The 25,031-nt window shown below is 36.5% G+C and overlaps 1 protein-coding gene across 2 annotated transcripts in view; it reads left to right on the forward strand.

The window, feature by feature from the left end:
- LOC308611590 (ankyrin repeat domain-containing protein 26-like) overlaps nt 1–25,031 on the forward strand; it is a 61,274-nt gene that overhangs the window by 30,899 nt on the left and 5,344 nt on the right. Inside the window, exons 3-11 of one of the 2 annotated variants that reach the window (XM_081260313.1) lie at nt 307–774; nt 3,829–3,922; nt 5,964–6,062; nt 6,680–6,708; nt 6,801–6,873; nt 17,488–17,570; nt 21,547–21,698; nt 23,646–23,679; nt 23,962–24,103. In XM_081260313.1, the coding sequence (XP_081116439.1) occupies nt 676–774; nt 3,829–3,922; nt 5,964–6,062; nt 6,680–6,708; nt 6,801–6,873; nt 17,488–17,570; nt 21,547–21,698; nt 23,646–23,679; nt 23,962–24,103 (805 nt within the window). In that variant the 5' untranslated portion in view covers nt 307–675. Of the gene's footprint in view, nt 1–306; nt 775–3,828; nt 3,923–5,963; nt 6,063–6,679; nt 6,709–6,800; nt 6,874–17,487; nt 17,571–19,513; nt 19,828–21,546; nt 21,699–23,645; nt 23,680–23,961; nt 24,104–25,031 lie in introns of those variants that run through there. The other variant, XM_081260314.1, reaches the window with a different exon arrangement.

The raw sequence follows: 25,031 nt of genomic DNA on the forward strand, positions 1-25,031 counted from the left end.
ACAGAGCAGAATCGGTCTTTATTTATATTTCCAGCTTTTCTCCCAGGATAGTGCCTATGATTTGACAGATCCAGTAAATGTTTGTGGTCTTACTGATTGATTGAATGACCAAATGAATGAATATGATGTTTTCTGGAATGAGGTGTTTGTTTTATTTTGTTTTGTTTTTATAGGAAGGAGCAACAAATCCAGAAATTGGAGAACAAGAAAATGATACTGATATTGAACGTGCTCCACAGGATCAAACAGATCATAACAATTTGACTTCTTTTTTTTTTTTTTTCTTTTTTTTTTTGCGGTACGCAGGCCTCTCACTGTTATGGCCTCTCCCGTTGCGGAGCACAGGCTCCGGACGCGCAGGCCCAGCGGCCACGGCTCACGGGCCCAGCCGCTCTGCGGCATGTGGGATCTTCCCGTACCAGGGCACGAATACGTATCCCCTGCATCGGCAGGCGGACCCTCAACCACTGCGCCACCAGTGAAGCCCTTTTTTTTTTTCCATTTCTTTTTAAGTATATTTCTTTTGCTCCGTTTCTTCAGAAGTATCCCAACTACTACCAACTTTTTCTTCCTGAAAATGCCTCAACCCTCTGAAATTCTTTTCTGCTACTTTATTTTATTTAAATATTTGTGGATGGAGATAGACATATATGTATTTAAAATTCATAGTAGTAAATGTTCTCATTAATGTATCTGTGGCTGCATTTTACAGATATGATGTCAGCATTAGGATTAGGAGAAGAGGAAGCTATAGAATCACCTTGGGATTCTGAGGTACTGTCTTCTATTATTATTATTTTTTTTTATTTTAAAATATAAGCACTGAATGATGTTAAAACATAAAAGGGGGGGTGCTTTGACTTTACTTTCTCACCTTTGCATTTGCCCATCAAAAGATTTTCCTTACATTTTTAACCTGTAATTAATTAAATAATTGTGTGCTAAGTATAATAACTACCACATAGTGCACTTTTGTTAATTTGCAAGATTCACCTAATGAAACCAGTGTAGCACAGAGCAAAAACCAAGGCTTAGAAGTCATAAGGAATCAGTTTGGGTTCTGAAGTTAAATTTATCTAAAAACTGAAGCATTATTCCAGGTCAGCCTATGGCCAAATGTATGTTTCTTTTTTCTTTTCTTTTTTTAAAAAATTTTTGTTGGAGTATAGTTGATTTACAATGTTGTGTTAGTTTCAGATATACAGCAAAGTGAATCAGTTATACATATATCCACTCTTTTTTCGATTCCTTCCCCATATAGGCCATTACAGAGTATTCAGTAGAGTTCTCTGTGCTATACAGGAGGTCCTCATTATTGATCTATTTTATATATAGTAGGGTGTATCTGTCAGTCCCAGTCTCCCAAGCAAATGTATGTTTCTTTGGTACATATGGATGTGTAAAACTCCTAGTGAGGTTCAGAGAGAAACAGGTTGAAATGTAGTTTTTTACCACTTAGACCTGAAAAAGATAGTGCCTGAGACTTGAAAGTATTAGTACATTTGGATTTTCAAATAGATCTGCAAGGAACGTTTCAAGAGAAGCAAAAGAATGGGGAATAATAAGTACGTGGCGTTATAATAACAACAGTTTGGTTTAGCGATGTTTTAATAAGTACACACCATTTTGGATAAACTAGTGTGCGTTGAGTACCTTTATGGCAGCCATACTTGAAGTAACGTAAATATAAAGTAATGATGACCTGTTGTAAGGTGACAGCTATGGAAAGAGATAAGAAGGGCCTGATCTGTTAGATATAGGTAGCTGCTGCAGTGATACAGCAGTGTTTAAAGTCAAAAGACATGGTAGCATCCTGGTTCTGTCACTAGCTGTGGGATCTCGGAAAAACTTGTCTACCCTGGTTGAGCGTCAGTGACGTCCTTCGTAAAAATGGTACTGGTACCCACTTCTCAGGTATGTGTAGGGAACAGATGTTGTAAGAGCTGTGAACACACCTTGTAAACTGTAAAGGGTGCTATAGAAATGTAACACAAAAATGATCACAGTGCATGGACATATATACACTACGAAACGTAAGGTGATAGATAGTGGGAAGCAGCCGCACACCACAGGGAGATCAGCTCGGTGCTTTGTGACCGCCTGGAGGGTTGGGATGTGGAGAGTGGGAGGGAGGGAGCTGCATGAGGGAAGGGATGTGGTAACAGATGTATATGTATGACTGATTCACTTTGTTATAAAGCAGAAACTATTAAAAAATGATCACAATGGCAATTAGTGGCTCACTAAATGCTGGGGCACTTTTTTAAAACCTGAAGGACAATAAAATGACAGTAGTGTTAAGAATAGGAAAATTAGAACGGGCATGTGGATTTCTAGCTTGGGGTATGTTAAGTTTCTATAGACTGTTATCGGAGATCTCCTATAGGTATCAAGTGCTTTGGTACTTGAGGTCCTCTCGACATTTTAAATGTTTTGATCTTAAATAAATTCCTGTTATTGAATACCAACTATGTACTGGGCAGTTAGACACTGACTGTACCAATTGAGGGGTTAGGCTGTAGTGGTGGGAACATAAAACCAAACAGGAATCCTTTATAAGTCACTGTTAAGTCCTTCATGTAAAGAAAATGGAGAGGGCTTCCCTGGTGGCGCAGTGGTTGAGAGTCCACCTGCCGATGCAGGGGATACAGGTTCGTTCCCCGGTCCGGGAAGATCCCACGTACCGCAGACCGGCTGGGCTCGTGAGCCATGGCCGCTAAGCCTGCGCGTCCAGAGCCTGTGCTCCTCAACGGGAGAGGCCACAACAGTGAGAGACAAAGAAAATGGAGAATGTTACGTTAGACAACATTGAGAGAGTTTGTAGTTAGGATGGGGATGGGAGTGGGAGTGGAATTTAGGTAGTCAGAAAAGATCTGCATGTGAGAAAAGCTACCAAGGGGAGGATGGGAAGGAGCCAGTCACGTCAGGGTCCAGGGGAGGGACATTCTGGACAAAGAGAGCAGCGGATCCCATCATTACACTCTCGCATCTTGGAAGGACCAGGAAACAGGAAGTGGGGTAACTGTCCTTACAATCACTTTTATCATTGTTGTTGTATGTAGAAAATAAAATGTGCATAAGAAAAGCTTGGCACATTTAGATGATTAATAAATAAATGTTCTTATTCTTCCCTTATTAAAGCTTGCTGTACTTTTTTGAAGAGTTGCATAACTATATTTAAATTTTCTCCTATTATTTAAACATAAAAGTTTTTCTTACTACTTCGCTATTTTATTCAACTATTTTTCCTATCAATAAAAATTTTATCAAATAACAGATTCTTATAAGCCCTTGTTTACCTAAATGAAGCAGCTTCTACAGTGTTCTGTTTATGCTCAACATGAAATACTTCATGGTTTCTTTTCATGCCAAGTATATTATTTTAATACTAAAAAATTTCTGTCTTTAGAAATATTTTAAATTTATAGCAAGTGTACTTATTAAAGCATTTATTTAAACACATATTTTAAAAAAATACTCTCTTCGTTTGACAAGGAATGCAAAGTAGAGTTAGGTGTTTTGAAGTTAATTCTTTGCTGAAATGTGCCTGTAAGTCAGGCACATTTTTTGTCTGTGAAAATAATTCCTCTGGCTTTCCATGCTCAGTTTACAGAGTCAGTAGCCAAATGAGGATAAAAGATAGACTTGATCTAGAGAGTGTATATGAAGTTTTCTATTTAAATGTTTGGGTTTTCAATGCATGCTTCTCTTATTTTTAAATCTAATTGCTTGTAAAGTAGGAAATTTTTAAAAAGTAGGGTATTTTCAGCTATTAGCAGGGGATTAGGAAAGCTTTATGCAACTCATTATTAATATCAATTTTAACAGAGTATCTCTGAGAGACTTCCAGAGAAGTATGTTGATCATTTATCTGGAGCTGCAGGTCAAAGAGGAAAAAATATATTAAATGGACAAGTAGAAGGTAAGAACTATATTTTTATGAAAAAGTCATTTGACAGCATGTTGATTTAAAATGGGAATTCTGATATATTCTAATAGCCAAAGAAAATCACCTGTCGGTTAAGAGGAAGAATCATTCCTCACACTGATTTCAAGTTGAACTGAGCCTGTCTCATTCTGGAAAAGAAGTGCTGTATCAGAAGAACTAAGCAGCTACATCTTTTTTTCTTGTCAAAAATCCATCAGCAGTTTTTAGGCAGTTTTTATTTGGCCAAAAAGCAGTGCTTGAATACTTAACTGTGTGCTGTGTTCTATTTAAGCTCTGAGTGTCCAGATGTTCTTTTGTAGACAACATGCCATGATAGAATCATCTATCTCCATGTCTGTTACCAAGTTACACTGTGAAGTGTGCCACCCTTTTGAGGTGGTCCTCAAAGACACAGTTTGCTTGTTGTTGAACCAAGTGTCCTAAAGCATGTACCTGAAGTTATATCATTTTTTATTCTAAAAAGCTATGCAGCTTATATTCTGAAAACTATTAAAAAACATAACACTGTTGATGCAAAAAAAAAAAAAAAGAAAATCACCTGTCAAATGCATAGTGAGGAAAAAGACGAGAAAAGGAAGGAAGCTGTGTATCTTATCTGGTGTCAGCCACAGATTAAATTGAGAGTCCCCTTTCAGGAGCTAAATTATTAGTTCCGTTTCAAGGTACTCTACAACCTAAGGAAAGTCGGGAAATGAGGAAGAGGAAAGAAGGACTAAAGAATGAGAGAGGCAGAGGTTACAGGGAGTAAATGAAGGAAAAGGAAGCAGGGGTCTGTGGAGGACGGGGGCAAAGTAAAATAGGTCTTTAGAAAAGGGAAGCGAAGAGTATTTGAAACGTGAGACAAATTTGAAGTGAGCTTCCAGCACCGAAACTTGTCAGAGACGAACAGCAAAGCTTTCCCACTCTTACTGTGGGAATGTAGAAGCAGACTGATAGATCAGAGTTTCTCAAATTTTCATTAGTCCCCTGGGGACCTTGTGAAAAGTGCACATGCTGAGCAGCAGGTCTGGGATTGTGCATTTCTGACAAGCTCTCAGAGTAGCAAGGGTGTAGGCTTGCATTGAGAGAAATCTGGAAGAGGAGCCACTGGATAGTTCAAGACAGAACAGGATCAAGGAAAAGCATTATTTTGTTTTTCTTTCTGAGTGTGTTTATAGCCAGAGGGTAGCAAAGCGTTGAAGTAGAACTTATAGAGGTAAGGTGCCACTGCTAAGCAAAGAGGAAAAAAGAAGTGGTGGGGATGATCCATAAAAAGAATGTCAAAGGGGGAGAATTAAGACCACAGATCCAGAGACTACCTTTGAAGAGGAAAGAATATAGTGAAAGGAAAGAGGGGGGAAAGAAGGGTGTTAGGGAGGTGATTGTGGAGGTGATGAGGAAACTTGAGAGAACTCTCGTTAGATGACTTCAGTGTATTTACACTGAAACAAGGTTAGGTCATTGCTGCTCCAGAGAATACTGGAAGCAGGAGTGGGTGCTAGAATTGAGGTAAACCCCAGCTCCTCCTTGTAACTATCAGGCATCAAAGATATATGTTGTGTTGGTATGTGTTATTCAAATGAGATTAATTTGAATATGGAAGCACTGGCTGTTTTTTTTTTTTTTTTTTTAAGATAGGTTTGTGGGGTTTTTTTTGGCTGCTTGGCTTGGCATGTGGGATCTTAATTTCCCCGACCAGGGATTGAACCCGTGCCCCCTGCAGTAGAAGCATGGGGTCTTCACCACTGGACCACCAGGGGAGTCCCTAAGATAGCTAATTTTTTGCTGATAATTGTTTCACAAAAATCCTTTTAAACATTAGCATGATATACTGAACCAAACTAATTTTGGAAACAAAAGAAATTAATAGGGTTCATTCCCTAAATGCTAAAATTGTTATTTTCAGTAAATACTACACTGATTTTGAAATATGAAAGATTTTTAATATCTAATAATTCTGTGGCAGTAAAATTTACTTTTTCCTTTTTGATAATCGTACTTCGATGTTGAAAACTTATAATACGTTATTTCTTAGATGTGCCTTATATACCTTCTTGCATGAGTGGATCGAGAAACTTTAAGATGACTAAACTAGAGGATCCAAGAAATGTAGGCATACCAGTAGCCCACATGGGTATGGAAAAACATGAATATTTTTATGAACTATAATTCTACAAGTGTATATCCAAGCTGATCAGTTCATAACACTTTCTCTGATGAGAAATGAATTATACATTCAACTGAACTGTCATCCCAACTGTGCACTTCCTATATTACAGGACAAATTGAAGAACATGATAAATACTTGTAGTATAATGGTGTAAATGATGCTGCTGTATTGCATTCAAGATGTGCTGTTGCATTTTACCATCAGCTTTCACATTTACCTTCTCGGGGTCATGATTTGTTGCTCTGATTAAAGATCACTTTTCTCCTCATCAATCAGCATGTTCACATTGGTACATGTGCATTTTTCTATTTTATAAAGGCTTTTGGAACATAATCTTACTTTTGAAATCTTAACTGCATGTTTTGTTAAAGCTGTACTCCTATTTTTTCTTCAGTATCTATAGTGGATTCATATGTCTGTCTTGTTGCAGTCCTAACTTCCCCCAAGAAACAAAACACCAAAACCTAAAGTATTCACTGCCAAGGCCAAGCATGAGGATTCTGCTCAGTACTAACTGCATGAATATATAGTTGGCTTTCATAGTTACGTGTAATTGATTCTATGTCCCTTTTGCCTTTTAGATTCTCCTGAAAAATATCCTCACTTGAAGGTAAAAACTTATACTTTTGTCTTCAATTATTAACTACAGATTGTATCAAATGTACATTATTTATTAATCAACTTGTTTCAAAACCCATTCAGCCTGCAGTTGGAGTGAAAGATTCTGTTCCTAATAAAGCAGTAGGAATGAAGGATTTACAAACAGCCAGATCAGGTAAATTTTGCAGTGCAAATTTCACTCTGGAAAGAGGTACACTAAAATATTTGAAACACTCACAGCCTTCATATTCCTAATTCTTTTTTCTTTTGTTTTTGCAAGTTTAATTGAAGGATTTGACATAAATAAGGCACATGTTATTGTTGGTATCCATGTTTTGAAAAAAAGATATTTACAAGCATAAGAAAAAGATATTTTTAAAATGTAAGCTTTAACTCAGATGTTTCTATGTACGTTTCAATACCCTAAAGTTCTCAGTTTGGAATCTCTGTACTTCTTAGGGATTCTCAGAGGTTAATTATTAGATTCTAAGATTTTTCCAGTTTTATAAAATGCTTATTTGAATTCTGACCTTAACCTAGAGTAAAGCTTCACTTGCTAACATGTCAATTGTATTTCAAATTTAATTATTTCATTTTAGTGGTGTTACACGGATGAGCTTAAGCCAACCAGATGTTTCGATTAGCAGACTCTGTGTGTGTGTGTGTGTGTGTGTGTGTGTGTGCGTGTGTGTGGTCTTTGATTATTAAAAGTGGGGGAAAGTAATCATACCTTAATGACGATTTGATAGACACAATCTTTTAAAACAGTAATTCTGAAAGTTTTGGGCTTTAAGATCCTTTTATTTATTTGTTTGTTATTTTTTATGATGCAGATATAGGATCCTTTTATACTTTTAAAAATTATTGAGAATTCCAAGGAACTTTTGTTTAAGTAGGTTGTATCTACTGATGTTTACTGTATTGGAAAATAAAACTGAAAAATTTAAAATACAAGCACACACAATCATACATTCTATTAGCCATTAGAAGTATGACGTTATCACATATCTTGTCTCTGGAAAACTGCTCTGTACACTTAAAACAGAATGAGAATGGAAATAACGTTTACTGTTATTGTGAAAATAGTTTTGACCTCTTGGACCCCTTGAACGGTTGAGTCTTGGGACTCCAGGGATGCTCAGGTGACACTTGAGAACCACTGTTTTAAACCATTTACAGAGCTCATGGATGTGAAATGATAAAGGGACGCTTGTGATGAAACAGGCTTTAAACTTTCACTTTTACATTTCTTGCTTTTTTCTTTGATTTGTCTCTTTTTTAATGTATACAGCAGGTTCTTATTAGTCATCAATTTTATACACATCAGTGTATACATGTCATTCCCAGTCTCCCAATTAATCCCACCACCATCCCCAACGCCCTGCGGTTTTCCCCCCTTGGTGTCCATACGTTTGTTTTCTACAACTGTGCCTCCATTTCTGCCCTGCAAACCAGTTCATCTGTACCATTTTTCTAGGTTCCACATATATGCGTTAATATACGATATTTGTTTTTCTCTTTCTGACTTACTTCTCTCTGTATGACAGTCTCTGGATCCATCCACGTCTCAACAAATGACCCAATTTCATTCCTTTTTTATGGCTGAGTAATATTCCATTGTATATATGTACCCCATCTTCTTTATCCATTCGTCTGTCGATGGGCATTTAGGTTGCGTCCATGACCTGCCTACGGTAAATAGTGCTGCAGTGAACATTGGGGTGCATGTGTCTTTTTGAATTATGGTTTTCTCTGGGTATATGCCCAGTAGTGGGATTGCTGGATCATATGGTAGTTCTATTTTTAGTTTTTTAAGGAACCTCCATACTGTTCTGCATAGTGGCTGTATCAGTTACATTCCCACCAACAGTGCAAGAGGGTTCTCTTTTCTCCATACCCTCTCCAGCATTTGTTGTTTCTACATTTTCTGATGAAGCCCATTCTAACTGGTGTGAGGTGATACCTCATTCTAGTTTTGATTTGTATTTCTCTAATAATTAGTGATGTTGAACAGCTTTTCATGTGCTTCTTGGCCATCTGTATGTCTTCTTTGGAGAACTGTCTATCTAGGTCTTCTGCCCATTTTTGGATTGGGTTGTTTGTTTTTTTAATATTGAGCTGCATGAGCTGTTTATATGTTTTGGAGATTAATCCTTTGTCCGTTGATTTGTTTGCAAATATTTTCTCCCATTCTGAGGGTTGTCTTTTTATCTTGTTTATGGTTTCCTTTCCTGTGCAAAAGCTTTGAAGTTTCACTAGGTCCCATTTGTTTATTTTTGTTTTTATTTACATTACTCTAGGAGGTGGATCAAAAAAGATCTTGCTGTGATTAATGTCAAAGAGTGTTCTTCCTATGTTTTCCTCTAGGAGATTTATAGTGTCCAGTCTTACATTTAGGTCTCTAATCCATTTTGAGTTTATTTTTGTGTATGGTGTTAGGGAGTGTTCTAATATCATTCTTTCCATGTATCTGTCCAGTTTTCCCAGCACCACTTATTGAAGAGACTGTCTTTTCTCCATTGTATATCCTTGCCTCCTTTGTCATAGATTAGTTGACCGTAGGTGTGTGGGTTTACCTCTGGGCTTTCTATCTTGTTCCATTGATCTATGTTTCTGTTTTTGTGCCAGTACCATATTGTCTTGATTACTGTGGCTTTGTAATATAGCCTGACGTCAGGGAGTCTGATTCCTCCAGCTGCGTTTTTTTCCCTCAAGACTGCTTTGGGTATTCGGGGTCTTTTTTGTCTCCATACAAATTTTACGACTTTTTGTTCTAGTTCCGTAAAAAATGCCATTGGTAATTTGATAGGGATTGCATTGAATCTGTAGATTGCTTTGGGTAAGTATAGTCATTTTCACAATATTGATTCTTCCAATCCAAGAACATGGTGTATCTCTCCATCTGTTGGTATCATCTTTAATTTCTTTCATCAGTGTCTTATACTTTTCTGCATACAGATCTTTTGTCTCCCTAGGTAGGTTTATTCCTAGGTATTTTATTCTTTTTGTTGCAGTGGTAAATGAGAGTGTTTCCTTAATTTCTCTTTCATATTTTTCATCATTAGTGTATAGGAATGCAAGAGATTTCGGTGCATTAATTTTGTATCCTGCACCTTTACCAAATTCTTTGATTAGCTCTAGTAGTTTTCTGGTGGCATCTTTAGGATTCTCTATGTATGGTATCATGTCATCTGCAAACAGTGACAGTTTTACTTCTTCTTTTGCAATTTATATTCCTTTTATTTCTTTTTCTTCTCTGATTGCTGAGGCTAGGACTTCCAAAACTATGTTGAATAATAGTGGTGAGAGTGGACATTCGTGTCTTGTTCCTGATCTTAGAGGAAATGCTTTCAGTTTTTCACCATTGAGAATGATGTTTGCTGTGGGTTTGTAATATATGACCTTTATTATGTTGAGGTACGTTCCCTCTATGCCCACTTTCTGGAGAGTTTTTATCATAAATTGGTGTTGAATTTTGTTGAAAGCTTTTTCTGCATCTATTGAGATGATCATATGGTTTTTATTCTTCAATTTGTTAATATGGTGTATCACATTGATTGATTTGTGTATATTGAAGAATCCTTGCATCCCTGGGATAAATCCCAGTTGATCATGGTGTATGATCCTTTTAATGCATTGTTGGATTCTGTTTGCTAGTATTTTGTTGAGGATTTTTGCATCTATATTCATCAGTGATATTGGTCTGTAATTTTCTTTTTTTGCCGTATCTTTGTCTGGTTTTGGTATCAGGGTGATGGTGGCCGCCTCGTAAAATGAGTTTGGGAGTGCTCCTTCCTCTGCAATTCTTTGGAAGAGTTTGAGAAGGATGGGTGTTAGCTCTCCTCTAAATGTTTGATAAAATTCACCTGTGAAGCCGTCCGCTCCTGGACTTTTGTTTGTTGGAAGATTTTTAATCACAGCTTCAATTTCATTACTTGTGATTGGTCTGTTCATATTTTCTGTTTCTCCTGGTTCAGTCTTGGAAGGTTATACCTTTCTAAGAATTTGTCCATTTCTTCCAGGTTGTCCATTTTATTGGCATAGAGTTGCTTGTAGTAGTCTCTTAAGATGCTTTGTCTTTCTGCGGTGTCTGTTGTAACTTCTCCTTTTTCATTTCTAATTTTATTGATTTGAGTCCTCTCCCTCTTTTTCTTGATGAGTCTGGCTAATGGTTTATCAATTTTGTTTATCTTCTCAAAGAACCAGCTTTTAGTTTTATTGATCTTTGCTATTGTTTTCTTTGTGTCTATTTCATTTATTTCTGCTCTGATCTTTATGTTTTCTTTCCTTCTGCTAACTTTGGGTTTTGTTTGTTCTTCTTTCTCTAGTTCCTTTAGGTATAAAGTTAGATTATTTATTTGAGATTTTTCTTGTTTCTTGAGGTAGGCTTGTATAGCTATAAACTTCCCTCTTAAGACTGCTTTTGCTGCATCCCATAGGTTTTGGATTGTTGTGTTTTCATTGTCATTTGTCTCTAGGTATTTTTTTGATTTCCTCTTGGATTTCTTCAGTGATCTCTTGGTTATTTAGTAATTTACTGTTTAGCCTCCATGTGTTTGTGTATTTTATGTTTTTCCACTGTAATTCATTTCTAATCTCATAGTGTTGTGGTCAGAAAAGATGCTTGATATGATTTCAATTTTCTTAAATTTACTGAGGCTTGGTTTGTGACCCAAGATGTGATTTATCCTGGAGAATGTTCTGTGCGCACTTGAGAAGAAAGTGTAATCTGCTGTTTTTGGATGGAATGTCCTATGAATATCAATTAAATCTATCTGGCCTATTGCGTCATTTCAAGCTTCTGTTTCCTTATTTATTTACATTTTGGATGATCTGTCCATTGGTGCAAGTGAGGTGTTAAAGTCCCCCACTATTATTGTGTTACTGTTGATTTCCTCTTTTACAGCTGTTAGCCGTTGCCTTATATATTGAGGTGGTCCTATGTTGGGTGCATATATATTTATAATTGTTATATATTCTTCTTGGATTGATCCCTTGATCATTATATAGTGTCCTTCCTTGTCTTTTGTAACATCCTTTATTTTAAAGACTATTTTATCTGATATAAGTATTGCTACTCCAGCTTTCTTTTGATTTCCATTTGCATGGAATATCTTTTTCCATCCCCTCACTTTCAGTCAGTATGTGTCTGTAGGTCTGAAGTGGGGCTCTTGTAGACAGCATATATATGGGTCTTGTGTTCGTATCCATTCAGCAAGCCTGTGTCTTTTGGTTGGAGCATTTAATCCATTCACGTTTAAGGTAATTATCAATATGTATGTTCCTATGACCATTTTCTTAATTCTTTTGGGTTTGTTTTTGTAGGTCCTTTTCTTCCCTTGTGTTTCCCACTTTGAGAAGTTCCTTTAGCATTTGTTGTAGAGCTGGTTTGGTGGTGCTGAATTCTCTTAGCTTTTGCTTGTCTGTAAAGCTTTTGATTTCTCCGTGGAGTCTGAATGAGATCCTTGCCAGGTAGAGTAATCTTGGTTGTAGGTTCTTCCCTTTTCTCACTTTAAGTGCATCATGCCACTCCCTTCTGGCTTGTAGAGTTTCTGCTGAGAAATCAGCTGTTAACCTTATGGGAGTTCCCTTGTATGTTATTTGTCATTTTTCCCTTGCTGCTTTCAGTAATGTTTCTTTGTGTTTAATTTTTGCCAATTTGATTACTGTGTGTCTCGGCATGTTTCTCTTTGGGTTTATCCTGTATGGGACTCGCTGCACGTCCTGGACTTGAGTGGCTATTTCCTTTCCCATGTTAGGGAAGTTTTCGACTATAATCTCTACAAATATTTTCTCTGGTCCTTTCTTTCTCTCTTCTCCTTTTGGGACCCCTATAATGCGAATGTTGTTGCGTTTAATGTTGTCTCAGATGTCTCTTAGGCTGTCTTCATTTCTTTTCATTCTTTTTTCTTTATTCTCTTCTGCTCAGTGAATTCCGCCAACCTGTCTTCCAGGTCACTTATGTGTTCTTCTGCCTCAGTTATTCTGCTATTGATTCCTTCTAGTGTAGTTTTCATTCCAATTACTGTATTGTTCATCTCTGTTTGTTTGTTCTTTAACTCTTCTAGGTCTTTGTTAAACATTTCTTGCATCTTCTCGATCTTTGCCTCCATTGTTTTTCCGAGGTCCTGGATCATCTTCACTATCATTATTCTGAATTCTTTTTCTGGAAGGTTTCCTATCTCCACTTCATTTAGTTGTTTTTCTGTGGTTTTGTCTTGTTCCTTCATCTGGTACATAGCCCTCTGCCTTTTCATCTTGTCTATCTGTCTGTGAATGTGGTTTTTGTTCCACAGGCTGCAGGATTGTAGTTCTTGTTTCTCCTGTCTGCCCTCTCGTGGATGAGGCTATCTGTGAGGCTTGTGCAGGTTTCCTGATGGGAGGGAATGGTGGTGGGCAGAGCTGGGTGTTGCTCTGGTGGGCAGAGCTCAGTAAAACTTCAATCCACTTGACTGCTAATGGGTGGGCCTGCGTTCCCTCCCTGTTGTTTGTTTAGCCTGAGGCAACCCAACAGTGGAGCCTACCTGGGCTCTTTGGTAGGGCTGATGGCAGACTCTGGGAGGGCTCACGCCAAGGACTACTTCCCAGAACTTCTGCTGCCCGTGTTCTTGTCCCCACGATGAGCCACAGCCAACCCCCGCCTCTGCAGGAGACCCTCCAACACTAGCAGGGAGGTCTGGTTCAGTCTCCCGTGGGGTCACTGCTCCTTCTTCTGGGTCCCACTGCGCACAGTAGTTTGTGTGTGCCCTCCAAGCGTGGAGTCGGTTTTTCCCCCAGTCCTGTCAAAGTCCTGCAGTCAAATCCCACTAGGCTTCAAAGTCTGATTCCCTAGGAATTTCTCTTCCCATTGCCAGACCCCCAGGTTGGGAAGCCTGATGTGGGGCTCAGAACCTTCACTCCAGTGGGTGGACTTCTGTGGTATAAGTGTTCTCCAGTCTATGAGTCACCCACCCACCTGTTATGGTATTTGATTTTGCTGTGACTGCGCCCCTCCTACTGTCTCATTGTGGCTTCTCCTTTGTCTTCGGATGTTGGGTATCTTTTTTGGTGAGTTCCAGTGTCTTCCTGTCGATGATTGTCCAGCACCTAGTAGTGATTCTGGTGTTCTCACAAGAGGGACTGAGAGCATATCCTTCTACTCCACCATCTTGGTACAGCTCTTATTTGTCTTAAGAAATTGAAATCTGACAATTTTACTTTCGTTAAAAAAAAGGAAAATAATTTTGTTATGTATTCATTTCCTGTGTCATGGCACTGTATGCTCTTTGGATCTAGTGTGGACCTAGACTTATCCTATTTTTACCAGGAAACAATTAGTCACTCAAGGCTATCATTTCTTTTGTAAATTTATGATATTTATCCAAGCCTTAAAAAATGAGTTCTGAAGATATTGGTACATTGAAGAAAGACCATCTCATTGTATTAAAGTAGTACCATTCATTAAAAGATTTCTTAAAACCCATGTCTCTGGAACACACAATACTGTCATGCATATTTAAACATAAAATAAATGGTTAGACATAATTTTGTTAATGAAAAAAATTATATGTTGAAGAAACGTAATTATTAATAAAGCTCTTAAGGTATACAGAATATGTAATAGAGATTGATGAGTGAATCAAAGTAAGTAACACTAGAAAATTAAAAATTAGAAAAAATGAGAGGCAATACTTAACGTATCTATATGAATGGCAATGACGTGTAAGATACAATAAGCCATGAAGGAATAGTGTGTTTGGGGGGAGAGGAGGACATGGGACTGCTTCTCTGAAGAAAGAATTTGTTCAGGTTAGTCAAATTTGTATTAGTATTCACATTCTAATAAACGGAAACTTTGTTTTCGGATTTTTCAGAGTGGGATTCTGCTAGTTTGTCACTCAATAATGAGACTTGTCAAAGAGCTGGGCATTTGAAAGTTGATGATAAATATCCATTTGTGTCACCATCAATGACCAAAAATCAGTCAGCATCCACAGAATTTGGACAGATGACCTTAACAGATAAAGAAAAGATTAATATCAGAGTGTTGTTTCTGTTAGGGGATTACACACTCGTGACCTGTGTGAGTCACAACTGCCAGAAAACAGAGAAAGCAAACAATGTAATAAATAAGCACAGAGCGCTCAACCGTAGGCCACCTCGGCATGGCTTCACCATAATCCTGATGTTTCCAAAATCATTTTGTGGCAAAATCTGCTTTGTGTTTACTCCTTTTATTCAACCTGCAGCCAAACGTCTTTTAGCAAGACGTTTGCATTCTTCCTCTGACCAAAGCAACATAATAAATAACAAAGGGAATTAGGAGAGAGAATAGGTTCGTTAGGCTAGTATTTAGCATACACCTGAGAGTGGGTAGCAAGATTATATTTAGAACTTTGGGACTAGTTGGGAAACCTAGGTAGACATCTCAAGATTCCCTTCTCAAAATGTAGTTTCTTAGCTTTATTTTTGTTTAGCTCTGAATTCATTAGTTAAAACTATATTAGTTAAAACTATATTAGTTAAAACTATATTCAATGTAACGAAAAAAGCACCTCCAAAACCAAATACTAAACTATTTCTTGTATTTTGTATGAGTTTATATATTTTAGAATTGGCTTTCCCAGCAGTAATGGGAGTCATTGGGGATTGCTACATAGTCCCTCCTTCTTAGCTGTGTCCACATAGTATATCAACTTATTATTTTTAATGAATTAATAGTTCACAAGGGATATTGGTTTTAAGGAGTGCTGATCATTTAAAGATAGTGTAAGGAAAATCAATTCTAATTCTACTAGGATGCCCAGTCTCTTGATTAACCACATCTAATATATGTTCTATATAAATACCAATTAATTTAGGGCCCTTAATCAGTCATATGATCAGGGCTATAGTAATAAATCATACACTGTTTTCTTTTTCCAGTCCTATAGTTTTATCTTCTTGTCTTTCCTTACCTGTGGAATTAATGTTACATTTACAAAAGATTCTCAGTTATCTCCTAGAGTAGTGACTACAAGCTATAAACTCAAAGTTTTTTTTATCTATACAAGTGACTTGTTTGCTCTCATTTCTCCATGAGCTTGGTAGGTCCAAGAAACACAAATTCAAACGAAACACCTACACGAGCCCCCTCAACACAGGAAGATGTGAAACAGGAAAACTGGAAACTAAATACAAGCAACTTAAAACAGTTCATGCAGATCATTTCTCTTCTCAGTTGATGCCTTTTATAAAGTAATAAGCAGAGTCTAGTTCTTGAGGGGCCCAGGATTCATGCATTTATTTATTTAATAACGATTTATTCTATGCTGGGTCCTGGTAATTTTATATCCTAAATATTTCTGGAAACAGTCCCTCAGTGTAAGCCTGCATCATCTTTTTTTTTTTTTTTTGCATTATAATGCCATCAAATTCTTCTCCCTCTATTTATTTGTATGGCCTTCAAATTCATCCCTCCTGCAGCATTTAGAGTGATCTATGTCAAATGCACCAGTGATCGTGAACCACTCTTTAAAGCATATTAATGTCCAGCCATCTTAGAATGACACGAGGCTTTCATAATCTAACTTCTACCTGACTCTCCCTCTCTAGCCCTTTCTGTCTGTCCTTTGCTCTGGAATTCTGAACTGCTGGTGATGCTCTCTCATCTATCCCTGTATTTTAGACAAATATTCACCCTGTTTTATGTATGCTTCTCTGCCTGTCTTGCTACAGCTTTCCATGCTCTCTCCCTTTCCTGCCCTCTATTCCCTTGAATCTGACTGACCTCACTGTGTAAGTCTCAGCTCAGGCATTATCTCTAGAAAAGCCATCCCTGACACCTTTTATCTACATTCTTCTTTAACGTCCATGTTTAGTACTGAGCAGGAACTCAATAAATAATTATTGAGTAAAATAAAGACTGTTTATACAAAGATGATTTCAAGAGATTGTCCTCTACAGTCTAGAAGCAAAGAGGATAGATGTGAAGAAATAATTTACAGTTCAGGGGATGAAGATACACTAGAAAAATCTATAAAGTAGTAATGTAGCTACTAGGAAAGAGACACCTATTTGGGGAAAGAGAGCTGTAATCAAGCAGGACTTCACAAAGCAGGCTGAGTCTTAAAAGATGAAAAGAACTTTGTCAGAAGAGTAGAGGAAAACATTTCAGATTAAGGAACTGACAAAAGCATGAAAAGTAACAGTAATTTTGGAAACCATGAATAACGTTGCAGTTGAAGCTTGGTGTGTTGTTAAATAGGTACTATTATGAAGTAGAGAACAGAGTATATTGTGACTTTCTATGTTTGTCCTGTATTTTTAAATTTTGTTTGTTTGTTTGTTTGTTTTGCGGTAAGCAGGCCTCTCACTGTTGTGGCCTCTCCCACTGCGGAGCACAGGCTCCAGACGCACAGGCCTAGCGGCCATGGCTCACAGGCCCAGCTGCTCCGCGGCATGTGGGATCTTCCTGGACCGGGGCACGAACCCGTGTCCCCTTCATCGGCAGGCGGACTCTCAACCACTGCGCCACCAGGGAAGCCCTTTGTTTGGTTTCTGATTGTTCTGTTCATTGATGTTTGGTGGATGAATTTGTAAATGAATCTTTGAGATGTTTGTGTGCCTCTAACCTGGTGACATCTGGTATTTCCCAGATGGTTTGTTGGAGTTTTAGGTAATTAGAAGTATTTCTTAAAGAAGTAAATATTCAGCTAAAGATTAAGCTTAATTTAAATTGTCATTTGATAAAATTTTTTAAATCTATTTTTATAAAGATTATGTCTTTTATCTAACTGTTCTAAGTAGTTAATTTTAACTAAACATATAGATTTGTCAGCAGAACTAGACTTAGAAATAACATCGGAGGAAGCACAAGAAACGCTTGATGGAAGTGAAAATAACCACTCACAGGTATGTAAAAATGTAAATGTAAATTTCTGGCTCAATATTGTTTTCTATGTTTTAACAACAGAGTTCAAGTGAAATTACCTTTCAAAATTAACCTCGTAGAATTGATAGATAATAATTTAATAGTTAGTTTTTATAGTGCTTTAATTACAAAGCTTAAAATATTGTTAGAATCTATTATAATTTATAGTTAAACTTTGTCCTTGGAATTGAGGCAAAAAAATTTCCAGAATATTGTTTGCTTCTTCCTTATATGATAAAGAAGGTGATAATCAAATACTGAATCGTATGATTAAGCAGTTGAAATTATGAACAGTATATCAGTGATGGTCCGTGAGTTAGATTCATGGAAGGAGAAATCATTCCCAGCTCTTCAAAATTTGCAGTTTCAAATTGCCAGTCACTAATGCCAAGATTAAAGATTTATTCTGTCTTGTGACCTCTATGTAATCGACCTAAAGATCTACACTCAGGGAGAGAAGGGGTCATACAATCAACCCAATTGCCTATTAAGGAAGCAGACCTTCCAGAATTGGACCTTTGTTGTTAGGGTACAAACAATAACTTTCTAATTTATTTCATTTCAGGGTAGGAAACCAATAAATAATATTAAACAATGTTTTATCCACTTTCATTAGTGGATATTAGAATATAATATAACTGAATGAAAGCAGGTATTACATCAATGTATAATACTATCATAGTATATAATTTGCATTAAAATTTAGGAATTTGTTCCTCTTTCTGATTGGTATTAATTGATTTTGGCTCCTAGTAATTTAAGGTTTGTCTATTCTCCAGTTACTGGTCCTGAAAAAAAAATCCTTATGTGCACATAGGGACTTTTTAAGGTACGGTGAGGTGAAATATTTTTAAGTAAGGAAGGCTTTGTAACATTAAAAATCATCTCCTAATTCATTTTTGGTAGATTTAACATATATGAATTATTTAGTTCAAACAAACAGTGACAAACTTGGGTTTGTGAGTTCATGTTTTTCTCCTGTTTCAGGCTAAGGCAAGTTATTTTTCACTTCTTAGTTGTAATCCAGTGATTTGTGAGTAGCTAAACATAGATTAAGAAGTTTAATGGTTAAAGTTTAATTATTTTCTAATTTTTCTTTGTCTGTCCTTGATTACTTAAGGATAAAGTTATTTTACAGACATGTACCCTGACAGAAAAGACATCTGAAAATCAAATCAAGCCAATTGATCTTCCGCTTTTGCATCTGCAAAAAATGCCTCAAGAACCAGAAATGAATAAGGAATGTGATAGAGAGGACATATCTGTATGTTCAGGACTTCCTTGTGTACAAAAGCATGAGGAAATGTGGATCAAACGAGGCAAATTAGGGTGGAAAAATAACTTCAAACGCATCACAAATAAGTTAAAGTGGAAGATTGGTGGAACTTTTGAAAAATACAAAATTACTGTTTGTCCTGAGGAAGAGCCACTACATGATAACCCTAAAGAAGGAGCAAACATAAAGGAAATACCTTCTAATTTGACAAATAGTATACCTGACTGTCAGGCAAAAGTTGCATTTGGAGTATTTGTCTCTCTAGCATTCCAAGCATTTCCTGAACAAAAAGAACCCAGGCTTGAAAATGTTTTTCCATCTTATTTAACCTCTGGGCCTTGGGGACATTCTTGTCCGTCATCTTCACAGCTTTATTTAAATGAAAATAAATTAGACTATGAAAGTGATAAACCAGACACTGAACATGTTTTTAACAAAAATGAGGAGAGTTTTTATAATGATACAGAAAATAAAAAAGTAAGGGACTCAGTAGTTACATTTGAAATGCAAGAAGACCAAGAGTTTGATATGCAAATGTTACAAAATATGAACCAAAATACCACTAATTGGAAATTAGACTCGGATGTATACCTCAGTCTTGTAATCCCAAAAGACTTTTTGATTTATGGCTTGCCCGCTCCAATGAAATGAAACACATGATTCAAATAAAAAGTCGTGATATTTCTGCTGTTACAAATACTTATAAGAAAACCATACCAATACAAGACTGGTTCCAGAAGCCATTGCTTGCAGATAATTGCAGTGCTAATAACTATAAAAGCATGCAACCTGAATTAGAAAATGGGAGTTCTTCTCCACTGAATAGTAACAGAAGATCCAAAGTGTATCTAAATGAAGAATTACAGCAAGATATGCAAAGGCTTAAGAATGAGATAGGCATGTTACAAGTAGAGTTCCTGGCTTTGGAAAAAGAGAAAATTCAACTTCAAAAAGAGATAGAGGTTCATTTGCTGCTACTTTGTTCTTTCTCTTTATCAATGATCTGATCCATTCTGATTTTCCACTTAGTAATAAAATGGGGTCAGCTAAATAGGTAATTGTGTAGAAATAGATTACTTCTGCCATCTAAATAATAGGAAACTATTTTCATGGTTTTTGTTCCTTAATCAACCTAAGTCTCTCTCTGTCAGTCTTTTATATGAACTGGGAAACTAATTTAGCTACATACCATGTGACCTTCTGAGCCAGAATTTCCACAAAGGAAATTGCTTAAGAAATATAATAAGCTAGGGTTTGGGGTTTTTTTTTTTAATCTATTGGGTTTTAAATATAAATTACACTCTATGGTATGGGAAGGAAGCAGTGACTGAAAGATGGGACATAAACACGTATTCCTGGTAAACTAATCTCTTTATTGTGCTTTAGTGTATGCGATCTTCTCTGCTTTACTCAATCGCTTGGCACTTAGAATTCCAACATGGCCACTTCAAGATATTTTTAATAACAAATACATGTACTCCCACATATTCTTTAATCACCACTCTCAGATGTTTCTGTTGAGTCAGACCTTTACATTGTGTTGTTTAATAAAATGTGGTAAGTTTTGACATGTATGATTTTATCATTTAGGTAGTATAAACCCTCAGCCAAACAAATTCAGTATTTATCTCCAAAGGAGAAAACTGAGTTTTGATGTGCAATGAGGGTTTTTTTTTCCTTCCAGTAATAGATTTTTTAATTTGTTTGTTTGCTCTTTTGTGTAAGAGGTGCATTGACTGAGTTTTAAAGTAGACAAAAATCTGTAGATATTCTCCTTTAAAAGAAAAAGAGATGAGCCCTACCCCCAACTGAGGCATTAAATTACTTTGCCAAAGTCACACTTTTAACTTATCTGATTAATCTGATGAATTCATTTGGTAATTTATCAGATTCAGTGTTACAGAATTGTATCATCTCTTTTGGTGCCATGAAATGATAGGAAATGCCACTTTAGGGGCTTTGGACAAATCATTGAACCTTTCTTGTTTTTATTCCCATTATTGGTAAATAGTGGGGCTAAAGTAGATAATTGCTTCTGTACCCTTTAGCTGTAAAATTTCATGGTTATTGAATGTGAAATTGGGAGGCATTACTCATTTTCCAGAATTCCACACTAACTAACAATTCATCAATTTCACTCTACTCCTGTTTTTTGGTAAACTTTGGTTCATATATTTTAGTGAACACCGTCACTTTTTTGATATTCCCAGGATCCAAATGAAAAAAGAATTGTAAAAGGCAGTGGGGGAAGAATAGCTTCAGTGCAGAAAGAAGGATGTTTCCTTTTTGTTACTGAAGCACCAAGGTGTCCCATCCTCTATATTTGGCTGTTTAATGCAAAATCCAGGTGGTAAAGACCAAAGAGGACAAATTTTGTGTCTTTGTCTCTTATTTCTCTGTCTCTGCCATCAGACAGGGAAGAGTGGATGTGAATAGCTGCACCACATTAAGAAAGCCCTTTTTGAAATTTTTAAAATTTTATTTCTTTTCCTCAAACAGAAAGAAGCAGACTTTACAAAAATTTCAATGACTTGTAATTAAAAAAATTAAAGTAAGCACAAAACTATTTTTATTGCTTAAAGCCGGGGCAAACTCTGAGTCAAGTAATTAATGACAATGAAAAGGTCTTTATAATGAATAAGGTAATAACAATTATATGTGGTGTCAAACTTTCATTAAAGGTTGAAGAAGCAAAGAAGAAGCACAAAAGTAGTGAAATGGAAGTATCAGAAAACATATATGATGCTGATGATAGTGGATTAATTCAACAGAGAAAGAGCAGAAAAACTAATAACCAACAGTTTCCTACCATGGAGAATGAAGATTCTGATAGGTAAGCCTATGTCAGTATTTAACAATAGATAATTGTTATTTTCCTATAAAACAAGTTCTCATTTGAGCTAATGTTCATGATTAACAAATTTTATATTTTTCTAGGGTTATAGTTATTTCTAATACTCTTGTTCTTTAGCCTTAATACTAGAGTTAATTGGTTAACACACCACCGTATTACAGTATTAGAGTGTTCTGGATTTGACTGTATACTTACCTTTATCAGAGTGTTGTATATTTAAATATATTTTATGTTACTAATTAGCATCCTTTGATTTCAGCTTGAAGACTCCTTTCAGCATTTCTTGTGAGGCAGGTCTAGTGGTGATGACCTCCCTCAGCTTTGCTTTGTTTGGGAAAGCCTTTATCTCTCCTTCATTTCTGAAAGACAACTTTTCTGGATGGAGTATTCTTGGTTGGCAGTTTTTTTCTTTTAGCACTTTGAATATGTCGTCCTACTCTCTTGAAATCCATTGCTAGACTTATGGGGGTTCCCTTATAATTTACAAGCCTCTTTACTTTTGCTGCTTTTAAGACTCTCTCTTTGTCTTTGATTTTTGACAGTTTTGTTATAATGTCTCCTGGCGAGTATTTCTTTAACTTGAGTTTGTTTGGTGACCTATGAGCTTTAGGAACTTGGATATCCAAATCTCTCGCCAGGTTTAGGAAGTTCTCAACCATTTTTTCTTTAAATAAGCTTCTGCCACCTTCTCCCTATCTTCTCTTTCTGGAACTGCAATGATTTATGAATTATTTCCTTTGATGGTATATGGTGATTCATGTAGGCTTTCTTCCCACTTTTTCATTCTTTTTTTCTTTATTCTCCTCTGATTGGATAATTTCAAAGCTCCTGTCTCTTAACTCACAGATTCTTTCTTCTGTTTGATCCATTCTGCTGTCAGTGCTCTTTATTGCATTTTTCCTTTCATTCATTGTATTCTTCAGCTCCATAACTTCCATTTGGTTATTTTTTATTATTTCTATCTCTTTGTTAAACTCCTCATCTTGTTTGTGTATTACTTTCCTGATTTTATTGGGTTGTCTTTCTGTGTTTTCTTGTCGCTCACTGAGTTTCCTTAAAACTACTATTTTGAATTCTCTATCAGGTAGATTGCAGATCTCCATGTCTTTGGGATTTGCTAGTGGAAAATTATTGTGATCTTTTGGTAGTGTCATGTTTTCTTGATTTTTTTTATGTTACCTGAAGTTTTGCATTGCTGTCTTTGAATTTGAAGTAGCAGTCACCTCTTCCAGTCTTTAATAACTGCCCTCTCCAATGTATCCCAACTTGCATTTTTTTGTTCCAGTGGTATGCTGGCACTTCTCTGCTGGAAACCCGTATTTCCACAAAGGCTCTCTCGTCTGTGGGTGATTGTCTCAGACAGTGTTTTCCAGGGGTTCCCTGGACGTTGCTAAGAGTGGCTGGAACAAGTTCATGGACCATGCAGGGTCCACAGCTGGGCTGTGGTCTGTATGTCTGTTACCACTTGGGTGGGCAGGACTCTTCCCAGGTCCGTTGGTTTATGGTCCTGGATCCTGCAACTGCCACAAAGCCACTTTTGTCTGTGGATAGATGCCAAATTGTTGCTGGTGGTGGAGGGATACTATGAGGTACCTATTTTTCAGCCCTGATGCTGACATGACCCCAACATGTGGGTGTTTAAAAGTAAAAAAGTAAAAACCCTTGTATATTTCTTCCTTTCAAATAATGCAAGTAACATTATGTTTTTCCTTTGATTGTCAGCTTAATCTAATTTAATGCTTTGTTAATATTATTATGGAGTATTTTCTTTGTCCTTGAATGTTACTCTTTCTATTTATTTTTTAATCTCTTTTATAGAAAATTAATTACCAATGCAAAGATTTTATGTAAAAAACAATAGGTTTAGGTATTCTTTGTACTTTAAGTATTTAATATTTGCCTGAAAAGAATCGTTTGTTTTTTCAGGGCTACAAAGGAAACATCTAATGAAAAGAACAAGGTAGAGTAAAAAACTAATTATAAAAAATTTTATCCTGTAGTAAAAAATTACTTTGTGAAAGGTATAGTGGAAAAATAGAAAATCTTCCTTTGTTGTAGAAACATTTACTTTGAAAAAATTATTTAGAATCACTGTTGATAAAATTATCCCTTTGATAAAAATCTGTTCTTTTAAGAAGTATCTGTGTTTTTCTTTAATAAAGAGATATTTATCACCTCTGTACACTTAGTATATTTTATAAGTATTTTGGGGACATTGTGAAATAGTATTTTTTATTTGTAGGTCAAAGAGCAAATTAATTCTATGGATGACCTTGATGACTTAACTCAGTCATCTGAAACAGCTTTTAAGGATTGCCAGATGCTTTACTCTAATCATAAGAATTTCATGTTGCTAATAGAACATCATGGCATGGAGTGTATAGGTAGGACCATGGTATAAATATGTATATTTATATGTATATTTTTGTGTATACTGTTGTAATATTTTGTAGAATTCACCAGTGTAGCCATTTGGGCCTGGAATTTTCTTTGTGGGAAGGTCTTTAAGTAGGACTTTAGTTTCTTTTTTAGATATAGGGCTATTTAGTTTATTTGTTCTTTCTTTTTTCTTTTATTTTTTTTTGTGGTACACGGGCCTCTCACTGCTGTGGCCTCTCCCGTTGAGGAGCACAGGCTCCAACACGCAGGCTTGGCAACCATGACTCATGGGCCCAGCCGTTCCATGGCATGTGGGATCTTCCTGGACCCGGGCACGAACCCGTGTCCCCTGCATCGGCAGGTGGACTCTCAACCCCTGTGCCACCAGGGAAGCCCTATTTGTTCTTTCTTGATTGAGCTTTGGTATTTTCCCTCTTTCAAGGAATTTACCTACTTCATCTGAGTTGTCAAATTTATTTACATAATGTTCATAATATTACTCTGTCAGTCTTTTAATATCTATAGAATCTGTAGTAATTTCTCATTACTCATTTCTGTGAAATTGGTAATTTGTGCCTTCTCTCTCTTTTTTTTTCATTATCAGCCTGGCTAGAGGTTTATCACTTTTATTCATCTTCTGAACATATTTGGTTTCACTGGTTTTTTAAAAAATTATTTATTTAGTTATTTATTTTTGGCTCTGTTGGGTATTCATTGCTGTGCTCAGGCTTTCTCTAGTTGCGGCAAGCGGGGGCTACTCTTCATTCAGTGTGCAGGCTTCTCATTGCTGTGGCTTCTCTTGTGGTGGAGCATGGGTTCCAGGTACATGGGCTTCAGCAGTTGTGGCATGCGGGCTCAGTAGTTGTGGCTTGCGGATGGTAGAATGCAGGCTCAGTAGTTTTGGCACACAGGCTTAGTTGCTCTGTGGTATGT

This window comes from Mesoplodon bidens (genome assembly GCF_964165515.1).
Source record: "Mesoplodon bidens genome assembly, contig: HAP1_SCAFFOLD_129, whole genome shotgun sequence".
Lineage (NCBI taxonomy): Eukaryota > Metazoa > Chordata > Mammalia > Artiodactyla > Ziphiidae > Mesoplodon > Mesoplodon bidens.